The 22,033-nt window shown below is 36.8% G+C and overlaps 1 protein-coding gene and 1 pseudogene across 6 annotated transcripts in view; both read right to left on the minus strand.

Moving 5' to 3' along the window:
• Nucleotides 1–22,033, minus strand: part of RPS6KB1 (ribosomal protein S6 kinase B1) — a 42,556-nt gene that overhangs the window by 7,581 nt on the left and 12,942 nt on the right. For 5 of the 6 annotated variants that reach the window (XM_037163759.2, XM_053655076.1, XM_037163760.2 and 2 more), the window contains exons 4-13: nt 21,100–21,168; nt 12,339–12,486; nt 10,237–10,294; nt 8,703–8,803; nt 6,752–6,842; nt 6,477–6,567; nt 5,871–5,978; nt 5,499–5,561; nt 5,239–5,316; nt 154–261 (exon numbers count right to left, since the gene is read on the minus strand). In XM_037163759.2, the coding sequence (XP_037019654.1) occupies nt 154–261; nt 5,239–5,316; nt 5,499–5,561; nt 5,871–5,978; nt 6,477–6,567; nt 6,752–6,842; nt 8,703–8,803; nt 10,237–10,294; nt 12,339–12,486; nt 21,100–21,168 (915 nt within the window). The other variant, XM_037163762.2, reaches the window with a different exon arrangement.
• On the minus strand, nt 273–1,594 carry LOC119062682 (transcription factor BTF3-like; annotated as a pseudogene).

Consider the following 22,033-nt stretch of genomic DNA (forward strand, 5'->3'; position numbering starts at 1 on the left):
ATGGTGGCAACTTAAAAAAAATAGCACCTCAGGTTATCTACATGAAACTGCAAAGAAAATTGAATTCTCTTATTAAAAATAGCTTTTCTGATTGAAAAGGGTCCATTCTCATGCTTCAATTTCCCATGGCTACATAGAAATTCTATCACTTACCAGAAAGACCTGGTTGGCACTTTCACTGAGAGTTGAGTCATCTGGGCTGTCAACAGGTGTCTGACGTGTAAACTTTGAATCAAACTGACTCACATCCTCTTCAGATTGCTTTATAAAAAAATTATTAGAAAATGATGACTAGTCTATATTACACATATCAAATGCACTACATGCATTAGAGAAGACTGTAGCTAGAGCTCTTTCACAGGGTTTGACTGTACTAATAGAATAGTCTTAGCAGGCACAGACTAAAGAATAAATGTAGGTGGAAACTATCAAAGGGTAAATTACATCCTCAAATTTAAAAAATATATATTAAATAGATTTTAGTACAGTTATCATTGCTATTAAAAATATGAATATTAGCCCTGTCTGATGTAGCTCAGTGGACTGAGTGAGGGCTGTGAACCAAAGGGTCACCGGTTTGATTCCCAATCAGGGCACATGCCTGGGTTGCGGGCCAGACCCCCCAGTAGGGGGTGCATGAGAGGCAACCGCACATTAATGTTTCTCTCCCTCTCTTTCTCCTTCCCTTCCCCCCTCTCCAAAAATAAATTTTAAAATCTTTTTTTTAATACTAGGCAAAGAACTTTATTAACTTTGGTTTCAAACTTTATTCCCAGGCTTCTTCAGCTTAATTAGCTGCAAAAAATTATTTGTACAGAAGCAAAAACTGAAAAGAGCTGCAGTGTCCAAGGGGCTAGGGCTTAAAAATACTAGAGATCTAGATTTTATTAGATCCATAAACAAAACTTGAAAAAGCAGTCATAATATAAAATAGCAGCTCCCAGTAACTTCTTCAAGTTCATCTTCTTCAGAAGTTGACTCAATTCAGTTTGCTTCATTCTTGGAAGCCTCATCAAAATTCTCCACAAGATCTGGAACTTCATCGTCATCATCCTCTCCTGTAGCAAGTGGTGCTTTTCCATCCACAGATTATTTGGGCAGAGCTTCAGCGAGTCTCCTTAAACTAGTCAGACTGTCTGCACCAAGCTGATTTCAGATGCTGGGTAGCATTTCTGTCAGCTGCTTTGTCTCAGCGTGGCCTGTGATGGTGAAAGTGTTCGCAGCCAGAGATGCCCGAACTTCAGAGTTGTTAAAGTGGATCACTGTTCCTTGGTTTGTGAACATGTTTACCTCTTCAATACCAGAGATATTGTTTACCCCTAACTTCCTTAAGGAGAACTGAAGTTTTTTATCATCTGCTGTGGTTGTTCTGTGAACCACCTTCTTTCTACGAGCAGTGCCTTTCCCACCAATGTGCACTTGTGCCTGCAGTTTGGCGAGTTTCTCTTGGTTCATGATAGCTTCTTTCATCTTTTTTTTGACAGTTTTTTAAAGATTTTATTTATTTATCTTTAGAGAGGAAGGGAAGGAGAGAAACATCAAGGAGAGGACGTATGGTTGCCTCTTGTGCATCCCCTGCTGGGAATTGGCCTGCAACCCAGGCATGTGCCCTGACTGGGAATCAGACCTCAATCTTGTGGTTCACAGGCCTGCCCTCAATCCACTGAGCTACACCAGCCAGGGCTCTTCTTTCCTCTTGTTGGAGAGAAAACAGGGCCGCACGGGGACTCGGGCTGGCGCTCAGGGGGTCTTCGGGAGACCAGCTGAGAATAAGCGTGCACGTGCGGGGATACAAGACAGCAGCTAGGGCTAAAAATCTTTTTAAAAAATATGAATATTAATCTTGCCCAGTTACAAAGCTTCAGTTTTCCTAATCCACTGGCTAAATCCCTCTATAGAGACAATTTCCTTCACTAGTTGCTGCAGATTTATAATAAACCTAAAAACTATTGAAGCAGAGTTTAAAAACAAATCACATTTGAAAGATACTCTAGTTAAAGTTTCTTTCCCTAGCTTATTTCATCCCTTTAGATTTCTTGAGGAGCAAAAATGATATGCTACTTTGCACGAGTATATTTTATTGTGAAAGAATATTTCCACCCCAATCAAACCACCAGACCTGTTTCTCTAATCCTCTCTGGTACATCAGAATACGTGGGGTGTCGAAAGAACTCAAGAACCAACATGATCAAGCACACAGTGTCCAAAGATGGACAAAGCTAAATGCCAATTTTAAAAAACTGCAATGGATTGAAACTCAAATACATTAAAAGGCATGAGTTCATAATTAAACAAAAAACTACATGAGCCCTAGCTAGTGTGGCTCAGAGGACTGAGCACCAGCCTGCGAACCAAAGGGTTGCTGGTTTGATTGCCAGTCAGGGCACATGCCTGAGTTGCAGGCCAGGTCCCTGGTTGGGGACATGCGAGAGGCAACCAGTCAATATATCTCTCCCTCTCTTTCTCCCACCCTTCCCATCTCTCTAAAACTAAGTAAATAAAATCTTTTTCAACAAACTTTAAGAAAATTACATGATTCATGTAATTAAATGTTTGGTCACTTTTGGAAGATGTTAGGAAACTAATTCATTATTTTGAAAACTGGAGAAAAAAACATATCTTGACCTTCCCTAATGAACTGTACTTCAGGTAACCAAACTACTGATATAAAGAGTATCTTTTTTCAAAAAAGTGTCATTTTGTGGAAGAATTTCAGTTAATAAATAAAGAATGAGTAATAGTATTAAAGTAAGACAATTTTGCAAACCCCTAATTAAATCCTGGAACTAGGCCAGAGTTTCTTAACCTCAGCACTATTGACATATTGGGCCTGATAATTCTTGTTATAGGGGCTGTTCTGTGCATTATAGGATATTTAGTAGCATCTCTGGCTTCTGCCCCTAGAGATCGGTAGCACCCCCTTCCCAAGTTGTGATAACTTATTCCAGATATTGCCATACTGACCCCAGCTCAGAACCACTGAAGTACAGAATGACCAATGACCACTAACACTGTTAAAAATACAAATACATACTATGTCTCCTGATCAAAATATACAACATCAAAAGTTTAATCTCAATCGGATCAAGCATCTAAACCTAACCACCAGTTTTTAGAAATGTAGGGAACAGATGAACATGGTCAATGACACCATGGTGTTAAAATCAGCAAAATCAAAATGTGAGGAGCCCTACAGGACAAATGGCTTGGGTTTGTTGTTGTTTTTTTTCAATAAGTCCTCAGGAGAGGAATTAAAAGGGGACATCTATAGACAGAAAAAGACCTAAGAGCTACAGTAACAAAACTGTACAGGCCTTGACTGAATCTTGTTGAAACAAACCAACAGGAATAAAAAAAGAACAACTAAGGAAACTGTCAGCTTTTTAATGGGAATGATAGCATGATGGTTACGTTTATATTTAAACAAGATGATCTGACAATTTTTGAAGTTGGGCAATTGCTACATGAGGGTTAATTATCCTCCTTACAATTATATATAGGTTCAAATTTTAAAGCATGTCACTTTGCACTTCAAGGACCAAAATCATCATCATCATTGTCCTTCGCTTCTATCTTCATCCCAAGAAACAGAGACTTTTCTCAAATTGTGAGGTGGCACAGAGACAAGAACTAAGACACAAACTCATTTACTCATAAACCTGTTGTTATGGTGTGAGCTGCGTCCCCCCAACATCTGTATGCTGGAGTTCTAATGCCCAGTAACTCAGAACGGGACCTCATTTGAAATAAGAGTCACCGCAAATGTAATTATTTAAGAAGAAGACACACTAGAGTAAGGAGGATCCTAATTTGATACAACTGGTATCCTTATAAAAAGGGGAAATTTGGACACAGACCTGCACACAAGGAAAATGCCATGTGAACATGAAGACAGAATGGGTGGTGAACCTACACACCAAGGAAAACCAAAGACTCCCAGCTAACTACTAGAAGTTAGGAGCAAGGCGTGGAACAGAACTCGGCCTTCAGAAGGAACCAACTCTGCCAATACCTCAATCCCAGATCTCTAGCCTCCAGAACAGTGGCACAACCGATTTCTGTGGTTTAAGCCAGGGAGCTTGTGGTACTCTGTTGCTACAATCCTGAAAAAAACGTATATTCTATACTTTGAAGAAAAAATTCCCAGAAAAATAAAACTTACGATAGGGTCAAATTAAGCAAAATAAAGCACAAAAAACAAAAAAAACAAATAAAAGCCCCTAGTACTTAAAATATTTAATTGTCTTAGGCAATCAACTTAAAAATAGTAACAGTCATCAACTGCTAATGGCAGGAGTTCTTTTTTAATTGATTGACTGATTTTGGAGATAAAACAGAAGGGGGAAAGTAAGGAAAAAACATCGATTTGTTGTTCCACTTATTTATGCATGCACTGGTTGATTCTTTTATGAGGGGGGACCCGCCAGAAGCCCCAGAATTTATTTATAAAAAGTTGTGTATTTATTCTTACACGTTTAAACTTCAGTCACCTTCAAAGTACCCTACATGTGATGTAATACACCTAACGAGATGTTTTTTCCACTGCTAAAAACAGTTTTTGAACTTGTCGATTTTGATGACTTTTAGTGCTTTTGCTGGTTTTTGTTTTACCTCTTTCACATTGGCAAAATGTTTTCCTTTAAGGACATTTTTCACCCAGGGAAACGAAAAAAAAAAAAAAAGTCACTTGGGGCAAGATTGAGTGAATAGGGAGGATGGGACACAGGGGTTATGCTGTTTTTTTGGCCAAAAAAAAAAAACCGCTAAACACTCAGCACAGCGTGGGCACGTGCGCTTGTAAATCACCCATCATGAAATGGGCAAACGCACTGAAAGAGTCTTCAAAAAAATTCACTTAGGCTGAACACAGACTCTCACAACATCAGCTGATACACTGACACAGATGAGTTCCTAGAACACTCATCTAGCAGGGGAAGCCTGTACTACAAGAGGCCTGCCCTTCAGAAGGTAATTATGTTTTGGGGGGGCCCCCCCACCATATGTGCCCTGACTGGGGATCAAACCTGCAACCCTGGAATATCAAGATGATGCTCTAAGCAACTGAGCTACCCAGCCAGGGGAGTTCTTGAAAAAGACAACAGAACAAAGATTTTGAGGGGAAGAGACAATAGACCAAAGTTTATCAAACTATTAACAAATGCTTCTGACTGCTCTGAAATTTTCTTACTTTAAAAAAGTACCAGGTCCCTCAAATCATATGTTTTCCTGTATACATACCAACAGAGGTTTAAACGGGGGCTCCACCTTCCGAGCCAGCAATTCTTCCCAGTTAATATGTCTGAAGAACGGATGAGCCTAGGGAAAAAAAGAGCAGGAAGAACAGTCAAGGGGAATAGACTTCACAGGACTGACAACTGCCTGCCTTAAGTTACCAATCACAAAATAAGCTATACTTATAAGCAACTACATACGACCTTCACAAACACATAAAATTAGCATCATCTTCCCCTCAAACCGCCAAGCTTGCCAATCCCTACTTGAACTTCTCCAGCATCCCCAGGACCAGCTCCAAGACGAGAAGCAGCATTTCTTTTCAGCAGCTTTAGGAAGAAGGAAAAACCACTGATAAACTTTACTTAGCTAAATTGATTTTCTTTACAGAATTTTTTCCTTATAGAATTTGCTTGTCTATTTTGCCTTGGGAAAATATGATATATTAATTACTAGTAAACATTATTTGGAAATAAAAAGAAAATAAAATCTTTAAACAAATTTGTACTTTTCCTACAAAAACTGCAGGCTTTTTCATTCGATATTCATGCATGAATTTTTATTCAAAATGTATGCTGAATTCTATTTAAATCCTAGTAGTTGAGGCTTATGGTTTCGGTATCTATTTAAGAACCTACCTTTTTAAGCAGATCTCTGGCTTCTTGTGTGAGGTAGGGAGGCAAATTGAGTTTACATTTGAGGATTTTGTCAATCGTTTTCTTTCTATTCTCCCCAGTGAACGGGGGCTAAAAGTGGAAGAGAGTGAAAAAACTTAGCATATAAAAAATCAAATTTTACATATCAGAATTATCCATTTCCTGAATTAGTGATGCAGAGAGATCAGAAGTGTACGCTGTGATATGGTGACTGCAAAAAAACCTGCAGTTTTGACACAACGAGACAGAGGAAACAGTAATGTGCTGGAAGGACTGAGTTTCCACCATTAACTTCGTGTGATAATCAGTGACCTATGTGATTTTATGCTTCATTTTCTCCATTTATAAAATAAGGGCAGTGTCTATTTTACACCTATTTCAAGGGACTGCCATGACATAGATAATTTAAATAAAGGTGTTTTTAAAAGTATAGGGGCCCATACTACTTACTAAAAAAGCATTTGTAGTGCTACATTTTAAAAAATAACTCCATTGGTAATATTTTCAAGAAGCAACTTGCTACAAGGACTTAGCAACTACTCAGCACAGACGATACGTAATACATGTAGCTTTTAACTGTGCACCTACTGCTCCAGTCAGCATGTCATACATTAATGCTCCCAAACTCCACCAATCCACGGCACGATTGTGGCCACTCCGCATCAAGATTTCAGGGGCCCTACAATGAGAAAAACAATATGCCTAAAAAATTCACTGATATGTGTATCATCTGAGTAAGAATTTTAAAAACAAAATATGAAGCCAAATAATGCTACATAAAATTCAGCACACTATTACTTAAATCAGGTAAAAGATAGCTACTGCCCCCAAACCAGTTATATTTCTTTCAACATGCAGCTCACATGTATTCTATTGTTCCACAAAATGTGTGTGTGACTGTTCCATCATGAATAGATTCTTTGCATAGTCCAAAGTCTGTTAGTTTCACATGACCTACAATGAAAGATTATGACATGGTTATTCTGAGAATTCTCAGTATATGCAGTGTTTGAACATATCATACAAGATAATAATCTATCCTCCCGTTAACTCTTTTCTGCTTTACTTTTTTTTTTTGAAGATGTCAAAAACTAGCAAGGCGCCAACCATAAAATGGGATGTTAACTCTTTAAGGCTAGGGGAGAGTCATCATTTGCCAATGATATTATCTAGAAAAGGGAAAATAAAGATAAAAGAGTGAAACAGTTTGACCAAGGCTCCAGCTTTTCCTATACCTAGAATCCTCTACCATCCTGAGAAAGTAATTCCTGGGAAAACTCAATGAAGTCTGGTTTAAACACACAGACCCTAATAAAGATATTCTGTACTTTTTAAATAAAGGTGTGACACCATACTTCAAACATATAGTTTTTATCACAGTGAACTGTGACTTGACAGTTCTTAAAATGGTCTCAGAAAGTCACAATGACAAAGTTAACTCATTCTACCAATACGCTACCAGTTCATAAAAAGAAATGAAATTACTACATGGCATGGGACCATCATCTCAGATTCAGAAAGTGATAAACTTACCACCTTACACAAAGAACATTTCAGTTCAAGTTCAGCTTTACTCAACTGTCATTAGATATCCAGTGGTTCAACAACCCCAAGGATCCTACTATTCCAGGCTTATTTCAGAAAACAGGAAAGGCAATGGCCTATTGATTCAAGTGAAATATGTACTTCATTCTGACACAGAAGAAATACGACCTCTATTTTCACAGAACAACTTGACACACCCAAGCTTATGAACGGAAGAAGTTAACTAGTCACTTCCCTATTCTACCTTTTGCCTTATAATTCTGAATCAGTATCCATGTTTGGGGAATGGGTGCAGAACTGGGAGGGAGGGAACCCTCCCAGGAAGAACCCTCCCAGTTCTTCCCATGATGTACTTGGTTAAATATAGTATTTCTTCTTTAAAAAAAAAATTAAAGGAAAAGGGAGAGAATAAAGCAGTTTGAAACATTTATACATATAGGCATTGTTGTCCATATACCACATTCTGCCTAAGAATTTAAAACTGTTAACTACCTTGTACATCACTTTGTAGACATCTAAGGATCAGCAGCTGCTACCAGCCCCCCAGATGCCCTGGTTTAGCTGGTTGCTCCTTTGAAGCATGAGAGAACTGCCAAGTCTACCCAGCCCAGATTACTCTCACATAAACTGAACTGTCTATAACAGGGTGTAATTAAAATTAAAGCCCACTGTGCTGGACCTATAGCTGTTGAGAATATTAATATCTGATCTTTATGTTTGTTGTCACAAACATACAGCAAGAATAAATTCATGGCCACTAAATATTTTATTTCCAAAGCCACACCAATTATTTTGGTTCAGTTCTATGCCTGTCCTTTCTTATAACATTAATAAAAATGATCACAAAAAGTATTGCTTCTAATAATTATATATTTTAATCATTAAAGAAAACCCAATATGTAAAATTAAGATCCACTTTCCAATTTAAGGAATAAACCAAAATTTGTGTTTGGACTGGCTTTGGCTTACCACAGTTTATATAGGAATTTCTAAAAAGTGATAAGCTATAAAGAGTAAGAATTAAATTTAAAAAGGTAGTTGAGTGGCCAGTTATCCTCAACTCCCTTTAATCATAAATAAATACCATAAATCAAACATAAATATCTCAATATTTAAATCTCAGCAACTATCATGATGCCATAAATTCTGATGGAGAAATGTATATAATAATAGACACATGAATATGGGACTTTGAAAATGACCATGACCTGTGGGGGGGGGATTTTGAGATGATTAGTTATTATAGAATTGTTTACAGTATATCTCCACCTTGGTGATTAAGCATGATATTCTCCGGCTTCAGGTCTCTGTAGATGATCCCCTTTTGATGTAAATGCCCCAAAGCCATGGAGATTTCTGCCAAGTAAAAGCTGGAAACAAAAGTGATTTAATAAAATTAAAAAGAGTAATCTACTCAAAGCAGTTTATGTATGGAGCAAAATACCTTGGAAGAAATAGACATGCACCAAAGACCAAATTAGTGGCGGGGGTAATATTGAAGGAAGAGATGGCATAGGATGCTGCCAAAAGGCATGGAGACATGTTTCACTCATTTAGTGAAACTATAAATGTTTTATTTCATCATCCGAACATATTGCTAAAATTGCAAAGAAGTCCAGAATATGCTGAACTGTTACTGGTCATGTTTTGTTCTGTCTGTGTAGGAACTAGGTCAATAGTCATTCAGATCAAAGCAAATTTTTCCCACCCACCCCCAATTATAAAATCCCATAGGAAATAAGATTTTTTTTCTCGGTAAGCAAATCTTAGTTTCAGAGAATATTCATAATCTGACCCTTAGACGCCCACTCATCCCTTACTTAATACAGCTGCATATTTATACACAGTACATGCCCACAGTGTCTGCCCTCCCTCTTGCCAGACAGCCCACAACTATAAACTGTGTGACACTCAAATTTATCTACCTCAAAAGAATAAAGGGCTGAGCCAACCCTGTCTGGATTCGAAAAGCACAAGGCACTGCAATACTGGCTGCATAACAATGGTGCAATCCTGCAGATTACTCCAGGATGGAGAGGGTGTGTCCTAGAGGACTGAGGCAGTTTCACAGCCAGCACGACCACAAACAGCCTCCAACATGGCTCAGAGAGCCTCCTCCAAAAAAGGGCACTTCATCCCTAAGGCTCTTAAATGCAGCTTCTGTGTTAGAAAAGGCCTGAAATTAAACAATGGAATGCAGTTTGGTAATTAAGGTAGAAAAAACATTTAAGTGTTTTCTATTCAATTAATGTGTAGGATAAACTGATTTATTGTTACCCAATACTGTCATCTCACAAAAGGATGTGTATATTTTTAATCTGAAGCAGGTGCCATCTTAAGAAATAGGATGGTAGATCCCATCCTAGCCATAGAATCAATCCACAGATGATAATGTGCAGGCTTATCGCCTCCCTAAGACTGCACCTTGGGAACTGGAAAGTCTAAAAAAATGAGATGATTGCTGATACTTTCCACTGTTCCACATATAAAGTTTCACTGGAAAATCACACTCACCCACAACCAAGGCAGGCAGCTCACCAATTCAAGGAAAGAAAGCCCCAGTGAGAATGGTTCTGTTAGGAACTGGCGTGAAGAGCGTTCCACCCAAGGCCTGGAGGCAAAGGAATGATGTGACCTCCTATAGCTGCCCAGCTGCAAAGCTGCTTCTCCCCCTTTAAGTCCTGAGTGACTGGCTCCAGAACAATTTATTGAATCATTTGGCTGCCCACAGTGGGAATAAGGCTTTGCTTGTAATTATATAAATCATTACCTGAATCCATGCAACCACAAAAATTTCACTTACCAGGCTGTGTCTTCCATAAATATTCCCTCTCTTTCTAACTGCATAAATAATTCTCCTCCTGTAAATAAACAGAAAAGACATTAGAAAATAAAACAATCTTTATTTCCAATTCATTTCTAATGACAGGGTTTGTGCTTTCTTTTTAACCATAATTAAAAGACAGCAGCTCCTTAAAAACACAGATCCTAAAAATTATAGGTTTAAAACAGAGTCCTCAGGATTCTGTTTTTAGCAGTGTTCCCGCTCTTATGTGAAATATGTAAATTTTGGAATTCTAGGTTTTACATCTATAAACTTAAAAATATTTATAGATTCTAGACCCAAGTTAAAAAAGAAATTTTGATTAAAGCTTCTCTAACACTTCACCCATAAGTAGAAAAATATTAGTATATAATTTAAACCACCCTTGCAAATTAGCAAATGCCCAACCTCGTAACTCTTAGACTACAATAAGCTGGCAGCAGCCTCATAAAAAGCACGACACAACTTGATTATCAAAGTCAGTGATAACCAAGGGTTACATCCCACTGAATAATCTTAGAATCCATAAGTCCACAGTATATAAATCAATGAATAGGCACACAAATCTTAGATAAATATATTTTTTTAAATGGGAGAGATGGGAAAGCTCTTCATTACAACTCAATGCCAAATAATAAATGAAGGAGGCATGATGGAATAAGAAAAATCACTTGACAACTATTACAGTTAATTGTTTTAGGCAAGAATCAATGGATGCTAAAACCATATGTGAAAAGCTCGATGACAAATGAGATATTTAAGAAATCTCAAAATACCTCCTCATGCTACTTGTTAATTACAAAGGGGAAACCTCACCAGGGTAAAAACGGGCAGGCAGGCCCTTCTACAAAGATATATGTATCGGGTCCCTCCTGATGTAATACACGAAGAAGGAAAGGTCACTTGGATGGTCCTCCCAAAAATGTATAACTGAAACTAATCCTGAGGAAACATCAGGTAAGTACAAATTGATGCATTCTACAAACCAACTTGCCTGTATTCATCGAAAATGTCACGAGAGACAAAGAAAGACTAAGGAACTGTTCCAGATTAAGGAAAACTAAGGAGATTGCTGTATCAATGTTAATTTCCTATTTTTAATAATTTTAGTATATTTATGGAAGATACTATCATTGACTTTAGAAAATATACACTAAAGTATCTAGGGGTAAAGAGAAATCATGTCGACAACACTCTCTTATTAAATAGTTCACAAAAAATTACGTATATATGTGTCCATGAGTGTATATACACATATATACACACATACATATATACGTATACAGAGAGAAAAAGAAAGACAAGGGTGAAACAAAACAATTGTGGTAAATGATAACACTTAGGGAACCTAGGTGTAGGGTATTTGGGAATTGTCTGTACTGTTCTTGCAACTTTTTGTGGAAATCTGAAATTATGTCAAAATTGTTGTAAGAAAAAATGGCAAATATCACAAAAAAATTACTAAATTCTTCAGCTTTCTGTTCGGTGTTTCACGCTATCAGGAAATCTCTGTTTTTCAGAAAACTCAAGTGTGTTTGCTAGGACCTAGAAATGACAGGAGCACTAGTTCCCAGGAGGTGGTAAACCCTGGAGAATGTGGACGATCTCTATTGTAAACTGCTTAATCTATCAATAAGGTTCCATTAAATCAAAATACTTCTGTTCCAAGATGCATTTCAAAAAATACTCAGTATCTTAAGCAACACTGTCAGTGAGTTTTTCACTTCAGTTTAGAAAGAAATAGTTTAATGGTTTATTTGAATTATAGTATCTTACCCAAGTGCAGTCAATTTGATGGCTCTATCAAGTAGGTGTCTGTTATTTTATTAAAAAACTGATTACAAAGGAAATAAGATAAAATTTTACAGATGAGAGAAAAAAACCTTAACTTTTAAAGTTTCCTTCATATTTGTCTGCAAAAAGAAACATCTGGTCACATCTGAATTCCTTATGTCAATGTAGTCGTCAATTTTAAGAACTATTTGATCACATTGGGAAAAAGCACTTTTCCATTGGAAACTAATGTTTTGACCCGGTTTCTGGAGCAATGAAAATAATTACACCAAACTGTGTGTACTGACCGCTGAGATACTCAAGGATGAGGTAGAGTTTTCCACCAGTCTGAAAGGCATAAATTAAATCCACAATGAAGGGATGCTTTACTTCCTCCAGAATATTCCGTTCTGCTTTTGTATGAGCTGTATCTTTAGCATTTCTTACTATCATTGCCTAAAGGAAAAGAGATGATCTATAAGAACAAAATAGTAGACATTTGATTCTACAGTAACTAGAAAATCTAATTTGTGCTTTTCTTGCCAATATTAAGTGATTAATCAGAGTTACTGCTAAAAATGAGATAGGAATCAATGGAAAGCACTTAAATCTTATATATATCTGCACAGTTTGGATTTTTTGCAGTGAGCATGTACAATGAATGAAAACCTAAAGATACTTTTTAAAAAATGTAAACAGATTAAGTTTACTCATATATCCATTAATTGTTGAATGTCTACTATGCTCTGGGCTCTGTAACACGAAAGCAGAACTAACAGGAGTCTGTAGCCCATAGGAGCCTCCAGTCTCAGGGAACAGATATAAGTTAATGGAGGAAGGCATAAGTGCTATGGGTGAACAGGGTAACTACATCTGACCTAGTAAGAGGTCTTCCTTGGGGTAGTGGTACCTAAACTATACCATGAAAAGTTACTAAGACAAAATGTGGAGGACATAAAAGCATTCCCAGCGCAAGAGGCTTGACAGGACAAGACATGTCTAGTGACTCTATAAGTAGTTCAGTATGGTTAAAAGTGGTTAGATTGGGCAGAAGATGTGGTGGAAGCCAGGAAACAGAAGGTCAAGCATCTAAGCAAAGGCGTTTGAATTTTATCTTACAGGCAGAGGAGCAATGCTGAGGTAAGGGAAATGAGTAACTAGGCTTTCAGAAAGGCAGCTCTAGTAACATGGAATTCTAGGGAAAAAAATGTAATGAGACCAGTTAGCAGGCTAGGACAGTGAACTAAGCAAGAAGTCAGACCTGGAACTAAGAAAATGAAGGCTGAAAAAAATAGAAAGGATAAAGGCACATCATTAGCATTTGCTGACTAACTGGATGTGAGTAGAAATGATGATATCATGGTTCCTGTTTAAGTAATAGCATAGACAATGGTGTCATTTAATAACAGGTAATAGATGTGAAGAAAAAAGTTTTGGGAAAAATAATGATGCATTGTTTTGGACATGATATGTCTAAGTTCTTAGACTAATTTCTGGTGTACCTTCAGCAACATGAAAAAGCATAAACACAAGATTATTAGTTGCAATATTATCTGTAAAAGTGAAACATCAGAAACTTCCTAAATGCTCATGCATAAATATTGGCTGAAAACCTATGCACTAGCGACACAACGTGTAAAAAAAGCAATACGAAGAATGAGAAACATCCCTACGAAAGCAAGGTGCAAAAGAGCATATATGGTGTGATGGTATATACAGTAGGGTACCTTTTTGTATAAGAAAGGGGAACTAAGAATATGTATATATGTTTCTGCTTATATCTGCAATTACAAAATACAACTAAGATAAACCAAAGCTAATGACAATAGAAAGGTAGAAAAGAGAATGAGATATACCCTCTGAGTAACACCTCAATGGTTTTCTCATTCTTTTTTTTTCTCACCTAAATCAAATAATGCTATGATTATAAAATGGAGATTTTTGAATTCTGGACCATGTTAATGTTTTATACATTCCAAAAATAAAGTTAAATCAATATGGATGGCAGAGGGAAAAAAACTGAACACAACAGAAATACATATATTTTACATATTTTTATTGATTGATTTTAGAGAGAAAGAAGGGAGAGAAAAAAAACATTGATTTGTTTCACTTATTTATGCATTCATTAGTTGATTCTTGTATGTGCCGTAGCCCAGGATCAAACCTGCAACCTTGGTGTGTTGGGACAATGCGCTAACCAACTGAGCTGTATGGCCAGGGCTCAAAAATATGTATATTTAGTTGAATGTTACAGTGAAGTTTACCACAGTAGACTAAAGATATTTAAATAAATTTACACTATACACTCAGTGACATATATGTAAGCAGAGCATCACAAAAATTGCAAAGAATCTTTTTTTTCAAGTACAGTTTATATTCCTTATTATTTTTGTATTAGTTTCAGGTGTACAGCATAGTGGTTAGACAATCATACACTTTACAAAGGGTACCCCCTGATATTCTTGTACCCATCTGGCACCATGCAGTTATTACAATATTATTTACTGTATTTCCTATGTTATACTTAAGAAACTTTAAACCACACTTAGTGGGTTTGTAGCTGCCAGTAGTATTGGTATTCTCAAACTATTATGCATATATTGTACAACTGAGCAAATGAGTAAATTTACTGACATTATCAGGCATCTTACTATATAAAACAAATGTAAATATGGACTAAGGAAAGAAGAACCTTATGAAATGGGACTGGAATTAGGGATATCAAAATGAAGCCATGATTTTAAACAAAGACAACCAATGTCACACCAATAAATTTAATATAAAAATAAATAAGCAAATAAATAAATAAACCCTGAACTGTAAAAACAAACATAATGGCTAGAAAGATTTTACTGACACAATGGGAAAGTCTGAGTATGGACAATGTACTTGAAAATTTGAGAATACTGTATTGTGTATCAATGTTAAATTTCCCAAGTGTAACAATTATACTGTGGTTACATATGAAAATGCCCTCAGCACTGGCCAGTGTGACTCCATTGGTTGGAATGTCGTCCTACATACAGAAAGGTCGTGGGTTCAATTCCCTGTCAGGGCACATGCCTGAGTTGCAGGTTCAGCCACCAGTCAGGGCCAGTGCGGTACCCAGTCAGAGAATGTGGGAGAGGTAACTGATCGATGTTTCTCTCACACTGAGGTTTCTCTTCCTCTCTATCTCCCTCCCTCCTGCTCTATAAAACCAATCATTAAGCATGTTCTCAGGTGAGGATATTAAAAAATTAGAAGAAAAGAAAATGCCCTTATTTTTGAGAGATACATACAAAAATACATACATAAATTTTTTAAAAGTTAAGGATGAAGTGCTACTACATCTACAATAAAAAAAATAAAATAAAATAATTTAGGCCCTGGCTGGCTTGCTCAGTTGGTTACAGTATCATCATCCTGATATGCCAAGGATATGATTAGATACCTGGTCAGGGCACATACAAGAAACAACCACTGACTGCATAAACAAGTGGAACAACAAATCAATCAATCTCTCTCTCTCTCTCTCTAAAATCAATTAAAAATCTTGAGGAAATGACAAGAGGGAGGGGTAGACAAAGAAAACATGGCAAACTTAACGGTGATCGCCACACTAGTCTTGCAACTCTTTGGAAAGCTTTAAAAATTTCACAGACATATTGCTTTTTAACAGTTAGGAGGTTTGAATTTTTAAAATAAGTAATTCTGAGAAAATCTGAGAGGTAAACGATTAATAGGTAAGATAAAAAATTAGTAAAGTAGAATCAAAGAAGTCAAGGAAGCAGTGTTTCAAAATGCTGCAAATAGTTTCAATGCAAGAGAGAGGTAAGTTAAGAATGAATTATGTAGAAGAAAATAAAGTTAATTGAACAAAAAAAATGAATGAATTATGTAAAGATCGTTGGATTCAGCAATTAGTAGATTGGTGGTGGCCTAGGGGACAGTAGTTTCATTGCAATAGAAATCATTAAGTCAAACTATAGTGAGGGGAAAAAAGAATAAAACATGACTTCTCAAGAAATTCATTTGTGAAAGACAAAGAAGGAGAAAGTCACAGGGAGATCTTGATGAAGGAAGGATTTGTTTGGCTAATTATGGCAAAGACATGAATATACATAAATAAGAGAGAGAAGTGGCAGAGAAAAGCCCCTGAAGAAGCAGAAAGGGATGGGATCCAAAACATAAGGAAAGGGTTTAGCTTCAGAAAGGAGGAACATATCTCCCAGTAAGACTGCATAGAAAGAAGTAGAAATGGATGAAAATGCAGATTAATGCGGTACTGAGGGTAGACTTCAACGCAGAAAGTCAAAGGGAGTCACATCTGACAGCCCCAAGCAGAAAGAGAAGCAGTCTGCTATAAGAAATAGAGGGAGGGATAGTGAAGGCTCTCACAGTTGTAGAGAACAGAAGGAGTTGTCTGGGGATATGCAGAAAAATGCTTGGTGAGTACTGAGGGTCCAAGTGCATTGGGGACTATGCATTTGACTCAGCAGCAATCTTCAAGTTTGTCTGACTTCTGCTGGTAATGCTCAGTAGCTGAGATACAAGAATAAAGAAGCACTGACAACTAAATTGATTAAGATTAGGACTTTCCTGAATATAAGGTCAACAGAGCTAGCAAATGACTAAAGTGGTAGATCATGTTGATTAGGCTAGATTCAGAATAAAGTGAATTATCCAATGTCACCCCCAATAAATTCAATAAAAATTAAAAATTTTTTAAATAGCTTATACATTAAAAAAGGAAAAGCATACAATGAAATAAGAAAGAGGAGGGCTTACAGCCAAAGACCAGGCATTATGAGAATAAAGAAGTAAAAGAGTTGTTTTTCTATTTTAGCTCAATATTTCAGAGGTACAGAATACAACCATGGGGGCTGGTGAAGTGGAATGGAGGTGAAAACTAACAGGATTGAGATCATTAAAGAATTAAAACGCTAGGCTATTGATTACTTATTTAATATAAGGACAGCGAAGATACTCAGGATGATAAGACCTGGGAGTGTGGGAAAAAGACTTATAAAAGGTGAGAGAGTCCTATATGCTTAAACCTCAAAGCACTGTGGGATCTTGACCACAGGACAGAAGAGTAATTTTAGAATAAGGTTGGCCCTTGTCCATAGCTCAGTTGCTTAGAGAGCCGTCCTGATAAGCCAAGGTTGCAGGTTCAATCTCTGGTCAGGGCACATACAAGAAGCAACCAATGAATGCATAAATAAGTGGAACAACTAATCAATGTTTCTCTCTCCTTTCCTCTCTCTCTAAAATCAATTTTTAAAAAAAACTGTTTTAAAGAATAAACTAATCAGTACTTCCCTTGAATTACACAGTAAGCGGAGTAAGAGGCAGAGACTGTATTTGTTTCAAAGGCTAAATTTTAGTATCTAGCTTAATGCCTGGCACACTGCAGGTTCTCAACTGGTTTAATAAAAGAAAGAATGGAAGAAGTAGGACCTCTCTGTGAGCCACTAGCCTTTGGTCAAAGGTTCTAAAATTTACAGTGTAGGCCAAACTAATGCCATAGGCAAAAACAGTTTGCTTTCAGAATGTTTTTTGTTTTTTTTTTGGCAACAGTAGGGTAGAGGAATAGTTGTTAGAAACAGTCTTTTCCTCAATACTCCACCATGAGCAAACACCCAAATGGGACCACACCTATAAGGGCAGACTGTCCAGATACAAACAACTCATTTAAGAAAAGGGGACCACTGGTTCTACTCTATTTTTCAAGGCTTTTAGAAAGCAGTGTATTGTCACCACATACTCAGGTTATAGGGTTAGTACTCTCCACTTCCAGGACAAAAAATCAGAAAAAATAAACTCGAAGGAGGTACAGGGTTATCTAACCTAGGGATTTAGGAATTAAAACTCTGGGCTTAACCCCAGCAACTCTTCACTTTCATTACTTTTCCAGTGAGCCTTTTCAGGGACATCAAAAGAAGAATGGACTGTATGTAGTTCTCTAGCCAGGCTTAAGGAAAGAAAAATCCTGAAAGTGGGAAGGAGTAATAGCTAAGTAAAAGGAGAGACAAGTAAGTTAGGTCTTAGAGGCCTGGGCCCAAAAAATGAGGCCTGACATTGAGCAGTAATTAAGTCTATGGATTTCCTAATAAACCACACCCACCCATCTACGGCGGAAAAAAACAACACCCTCTTCTTTTCATTACAGATACCTGTGTCAGAAACATATCTCATTCAAAATATAATTACTGAATATGACAAATTATGGTCAGCCCTGATTATCAGGCATGAATAAGCAACATATCAAAAGGAACAGATTACTCTAGGAATACTGACCAGTACTTCTTTTAATATTTCTAGAATAAGCATTATTATACAGTCTCCAATTCTACACCTGATATGGTTTACAGATTTTTAAAAAATCATTAATCTCAAATGATTCCAATGGGAAAACAAGATAACAGATTACTCCTGACCTGCTAATGCAGAAGTTGATGTTCAGGACACCTAAACTGCTTCTTTAAAACAATCACCAATAATGTGTGGCTACAGTATGTTCCACAGACTTTAAAGTAAGAAGCTATTTACACTGCTTAAGTGAAAATAAAGAAGCTAAAAACCAACGTATTAAATACCCTACAAATTTTTTAAAAAGTCATTTTTATGACCTTTTAATATTTTTCTACTAATACTTGTTTTAAGATAGTGATCTCTTCTGAAATTAAGACCAAACACACATAATCCATCTTCAGTAAAACAAGGAAACATGGGTAGTTTCGTATCTCAAAAAAGTGAAGACAGAAGGGGGCCAAAGCAATAGGAGATGACTTAGTAGAGTGGGGTATGATCACACCTAAATGCATGACAAGAATAATAACTGAAAAGAAATTGATTCCATCTAGAGAATCCTAGCAGGGTTCAAAAACTAGAGGCAAAAATAAAAAGAAAGGGGAAAAATTAAGAGTCACCAGGGACTGTAGCGAGCAGAAGGTGGAGAACTAAAAACAGGAGATTTCTTTGGAGATTATCTGGAAGTCTGTATAAGGAATAGATACACCAAAAAAGATTCCCATCCCCACACTAACTAGCCAGGGAACTACCATCTGAAGGTGTATTTTTAGAAAAAAAGAGAGTGAAAGACCAATATAAAGTGAATTACTGAAGCATCAATAAAAATGACTTCAGTGTGAGTCTGCATGTGGAAAGGTGAGACCTCCATCTCCTCTATCTCGTCTAGCACCAGAACACTTTTCTAGGCAAAAGAATACAAGACCTTCCTCAGCATCAATTAATCCATACCAGAAAAAAGACCTAAAGATATTGATACTTGAGGCTCTCAATCGATTTCTGGGTAGCTACATGAGTGCCCTACAAAGAAGCCTACATACAAAGAACTTTTGATCAGCTTTTCAGAATTCCACAATTAAATATGATCAGTGAAGGACACCAGACATCTGAAGAAGGCCTTTGACATGAAAGAGAACGGTTAAATCAAAGTCAAACAAAACAAGAACTTAGAAAAGTGACACAGCCCTGGCTGGTGTGGCTCAGTAGACTGAGTGATGGCCTGCCAACCACAGGATAGCCCATTTGAGTCCCGGTCAGGGCACGTGCCTGGACTGTAGCCAGGTCCTCAGCTGGGGGCGTGCAAGAGGCAACCAGTCCATTTTCTCTCCCTCTCTTTCTCCCTCCCTCCCCTCTCTCTAAAAATAAATAAATAAAATGGACTTTTATTTAAAGAAGTGACACAATAAATTTCTATGCGCTGGCTGGGTAGCTCAATTAGTTAAAGCATTGTCCCAATATGCCAAAATTGAGGGTTCAATACCCCATCAGGGCACATACAAGAATCAACCAATGAATGTATAAGGAACAACAAATCGATGATTTTTTCCCCTTTCTCCCTTCCTCTCTGTCTCTAAAAGCCAAATCAATCAATCAATTTCTAGAAAAGTCTCAGCACATACAGAGACAAGAACTAAACAAATGGAAGAGACATGAAAATCAGATGATCAGTCTGGGAGATTCAACATCCAACTAACTTCAATTTCAAGACAGGAAAACAGTAGAGCGGTAAGTTATCAAACAGATCATAATACAATTTCCTAGAGCTGAAGAACTAAAACTTTTAAGATTGAAAAAGTAAAAATGAACAAAATAAAAATCAAAGCAAAACATATCACTGTAAAAATTTAGAACATCAGGAATAAAAAAGAAAATTTTAAATATCTTCCAAGAAAAATAGATCTATAAAAGACTGGGAGTCAGAATGGTAAGGAACTTCTCAACAGAAATATTCAAAACTAGACAAAAATAGAGCAAAGTCCTGAGTGAAAATTACTTTCAACTTAAAAACTGCACCCAATTAAATAAGGATGAAGGCATAAGGAAATTTTCAAATATGTAATATTTCCCCCCCAAATTTACCTTCATGCACCCTTTCTCAGGAAGCCACTGGTAGGTGATCACCAAAACAAGGAAACAAGAGCATTAACTATGAAAAAGGAAGATATGGGACCCAGGAAAGAAAGAACCCAACGCTGAAGGAGTGAAGAGAATTCTAAGGACTGTGGTAAAGGGAAAGTCCAATATGCCTAGAGAGCTATCAGCACGGACAGTTCCTATGGAACATCTCTGTGAAAGTAAATGGAACTGTCAGATTATCTAGTAATGAGAACGGCCACAGAACACTGGCCTGAAAGGTGTCTTACGGAGTTGTTGGAAAGTATGGGATGACAATCATAGTAATTCAATAAAAGTGAAGCAAAATGAGAGGACAGGGTAAAGAGAGGAAGGTGTAAAGAGAGTCAAATAAAAGTCAATATATAATTCTAAAACTGCTGAGTGAAGTGACAGCAGAATATGCTTATTACTTAGGAATATGGAGACCACAACAAAGAGTTAAAAGAGTTTCCTCAGAGAAGAACTGAAAAAGCTCCGCTTTGTACCCTCCCCAAGCAGAAAGAAAATAGGAATAGTAACAATGAAACACATCTCACATTCTAAGACGACTTATAATTGTATTAAAAATATTTTTTGACTGAGAATTTTAGGCCAAAATGTGGATTTTATAGCAATTAATAATATAGTTTGAGGGAAAAAGAGGAGGGAAGGAATCACCTTTTTAAGCACCTTCATGGCAAATATTTTCCCAGTATTTGCTCCTGTTACTTTTCGTACTTGGAAAACCTGTATAAAAATAAAAGTGTTTGCGTTATTAAAGTCTAAACTATGCTAGTCACATTCCTTTAATTCCTATCGATAAGAAACAAATGATACAGTAGTTTACATCCTCATAAAAACTAGTGCCAAGAAGGGCTGTGTGCAAAAATGAGGGGCTAGAAGAGCAGACTATATTAAAGAGTTAGCAGTGAAATCTGTCGCACAACACAGGACTTTCCTGTTTGGTCTGCTGGCATTTGGTGGCAAAGTTGGGTAATGACCATGTAGTGATGAGCACTGCATGTTTACACATAAAACACAAATTTGCTTAGAAAAGCTATAATCAGGGTTCCCAGAAGCATAATACCAAACCTAAAAATTATAAAATATTTCACAAATTTCTTCTGAGGATGCCATTGCTCTCCCATCACATAAAACTAACAATAATTGACACAAATTATTATCATTTAAAACAAATAATCCTTAAAATAGCTAGCTATAACATTTTCATGCAACAGCCAACATATGTGAGACTCAAAGTGCATGTGTTATATATCCGACATGGTTAGAATATATTAAATGTGTCGTTAAGCCTAAGAATATACCACAAATGTCATGCTTGGTGAAAATTAACACTACACAATACATAAACAGTTACCCAACTTTGATAGAAAATGGCTAGGTATAAACTGTCTCAGGCAGAACACTCAAAGGTCTTAAATTAGAAAGCCTTGGGAAAAACTATGAAATTGAGAAGTTCCATTCATTTTTTCTTCTTCCCTCTTATATTCATTAACTTCCCTAACTGTTGCTCCAGATACTTTTAAGTCAAAGAAAAACACTTCATATTAATAGACAACAGTGACATATTAATGTACCAGGCCTCTTGAAA

The sequence above is a fragment of the Artibeus jamaicensis genome, unplaced genomic scaffold, assembly GCF_021234435.1.
Source record: "Artibeus jamaicensis isolate MK-2021 breed Jamaican fruit bat unplaced genomic scaffold, CSHL_Jam_final contig_1998, whole genome shotgun sequence".
Classification (NCBI taxonomy): domain Eukaryota; kingdom Metazoa; phylum Chordata; class Mammalia; order Chiroptera; family Phyllostomidae; genus Artibeus; species Artibeus jamaicensis.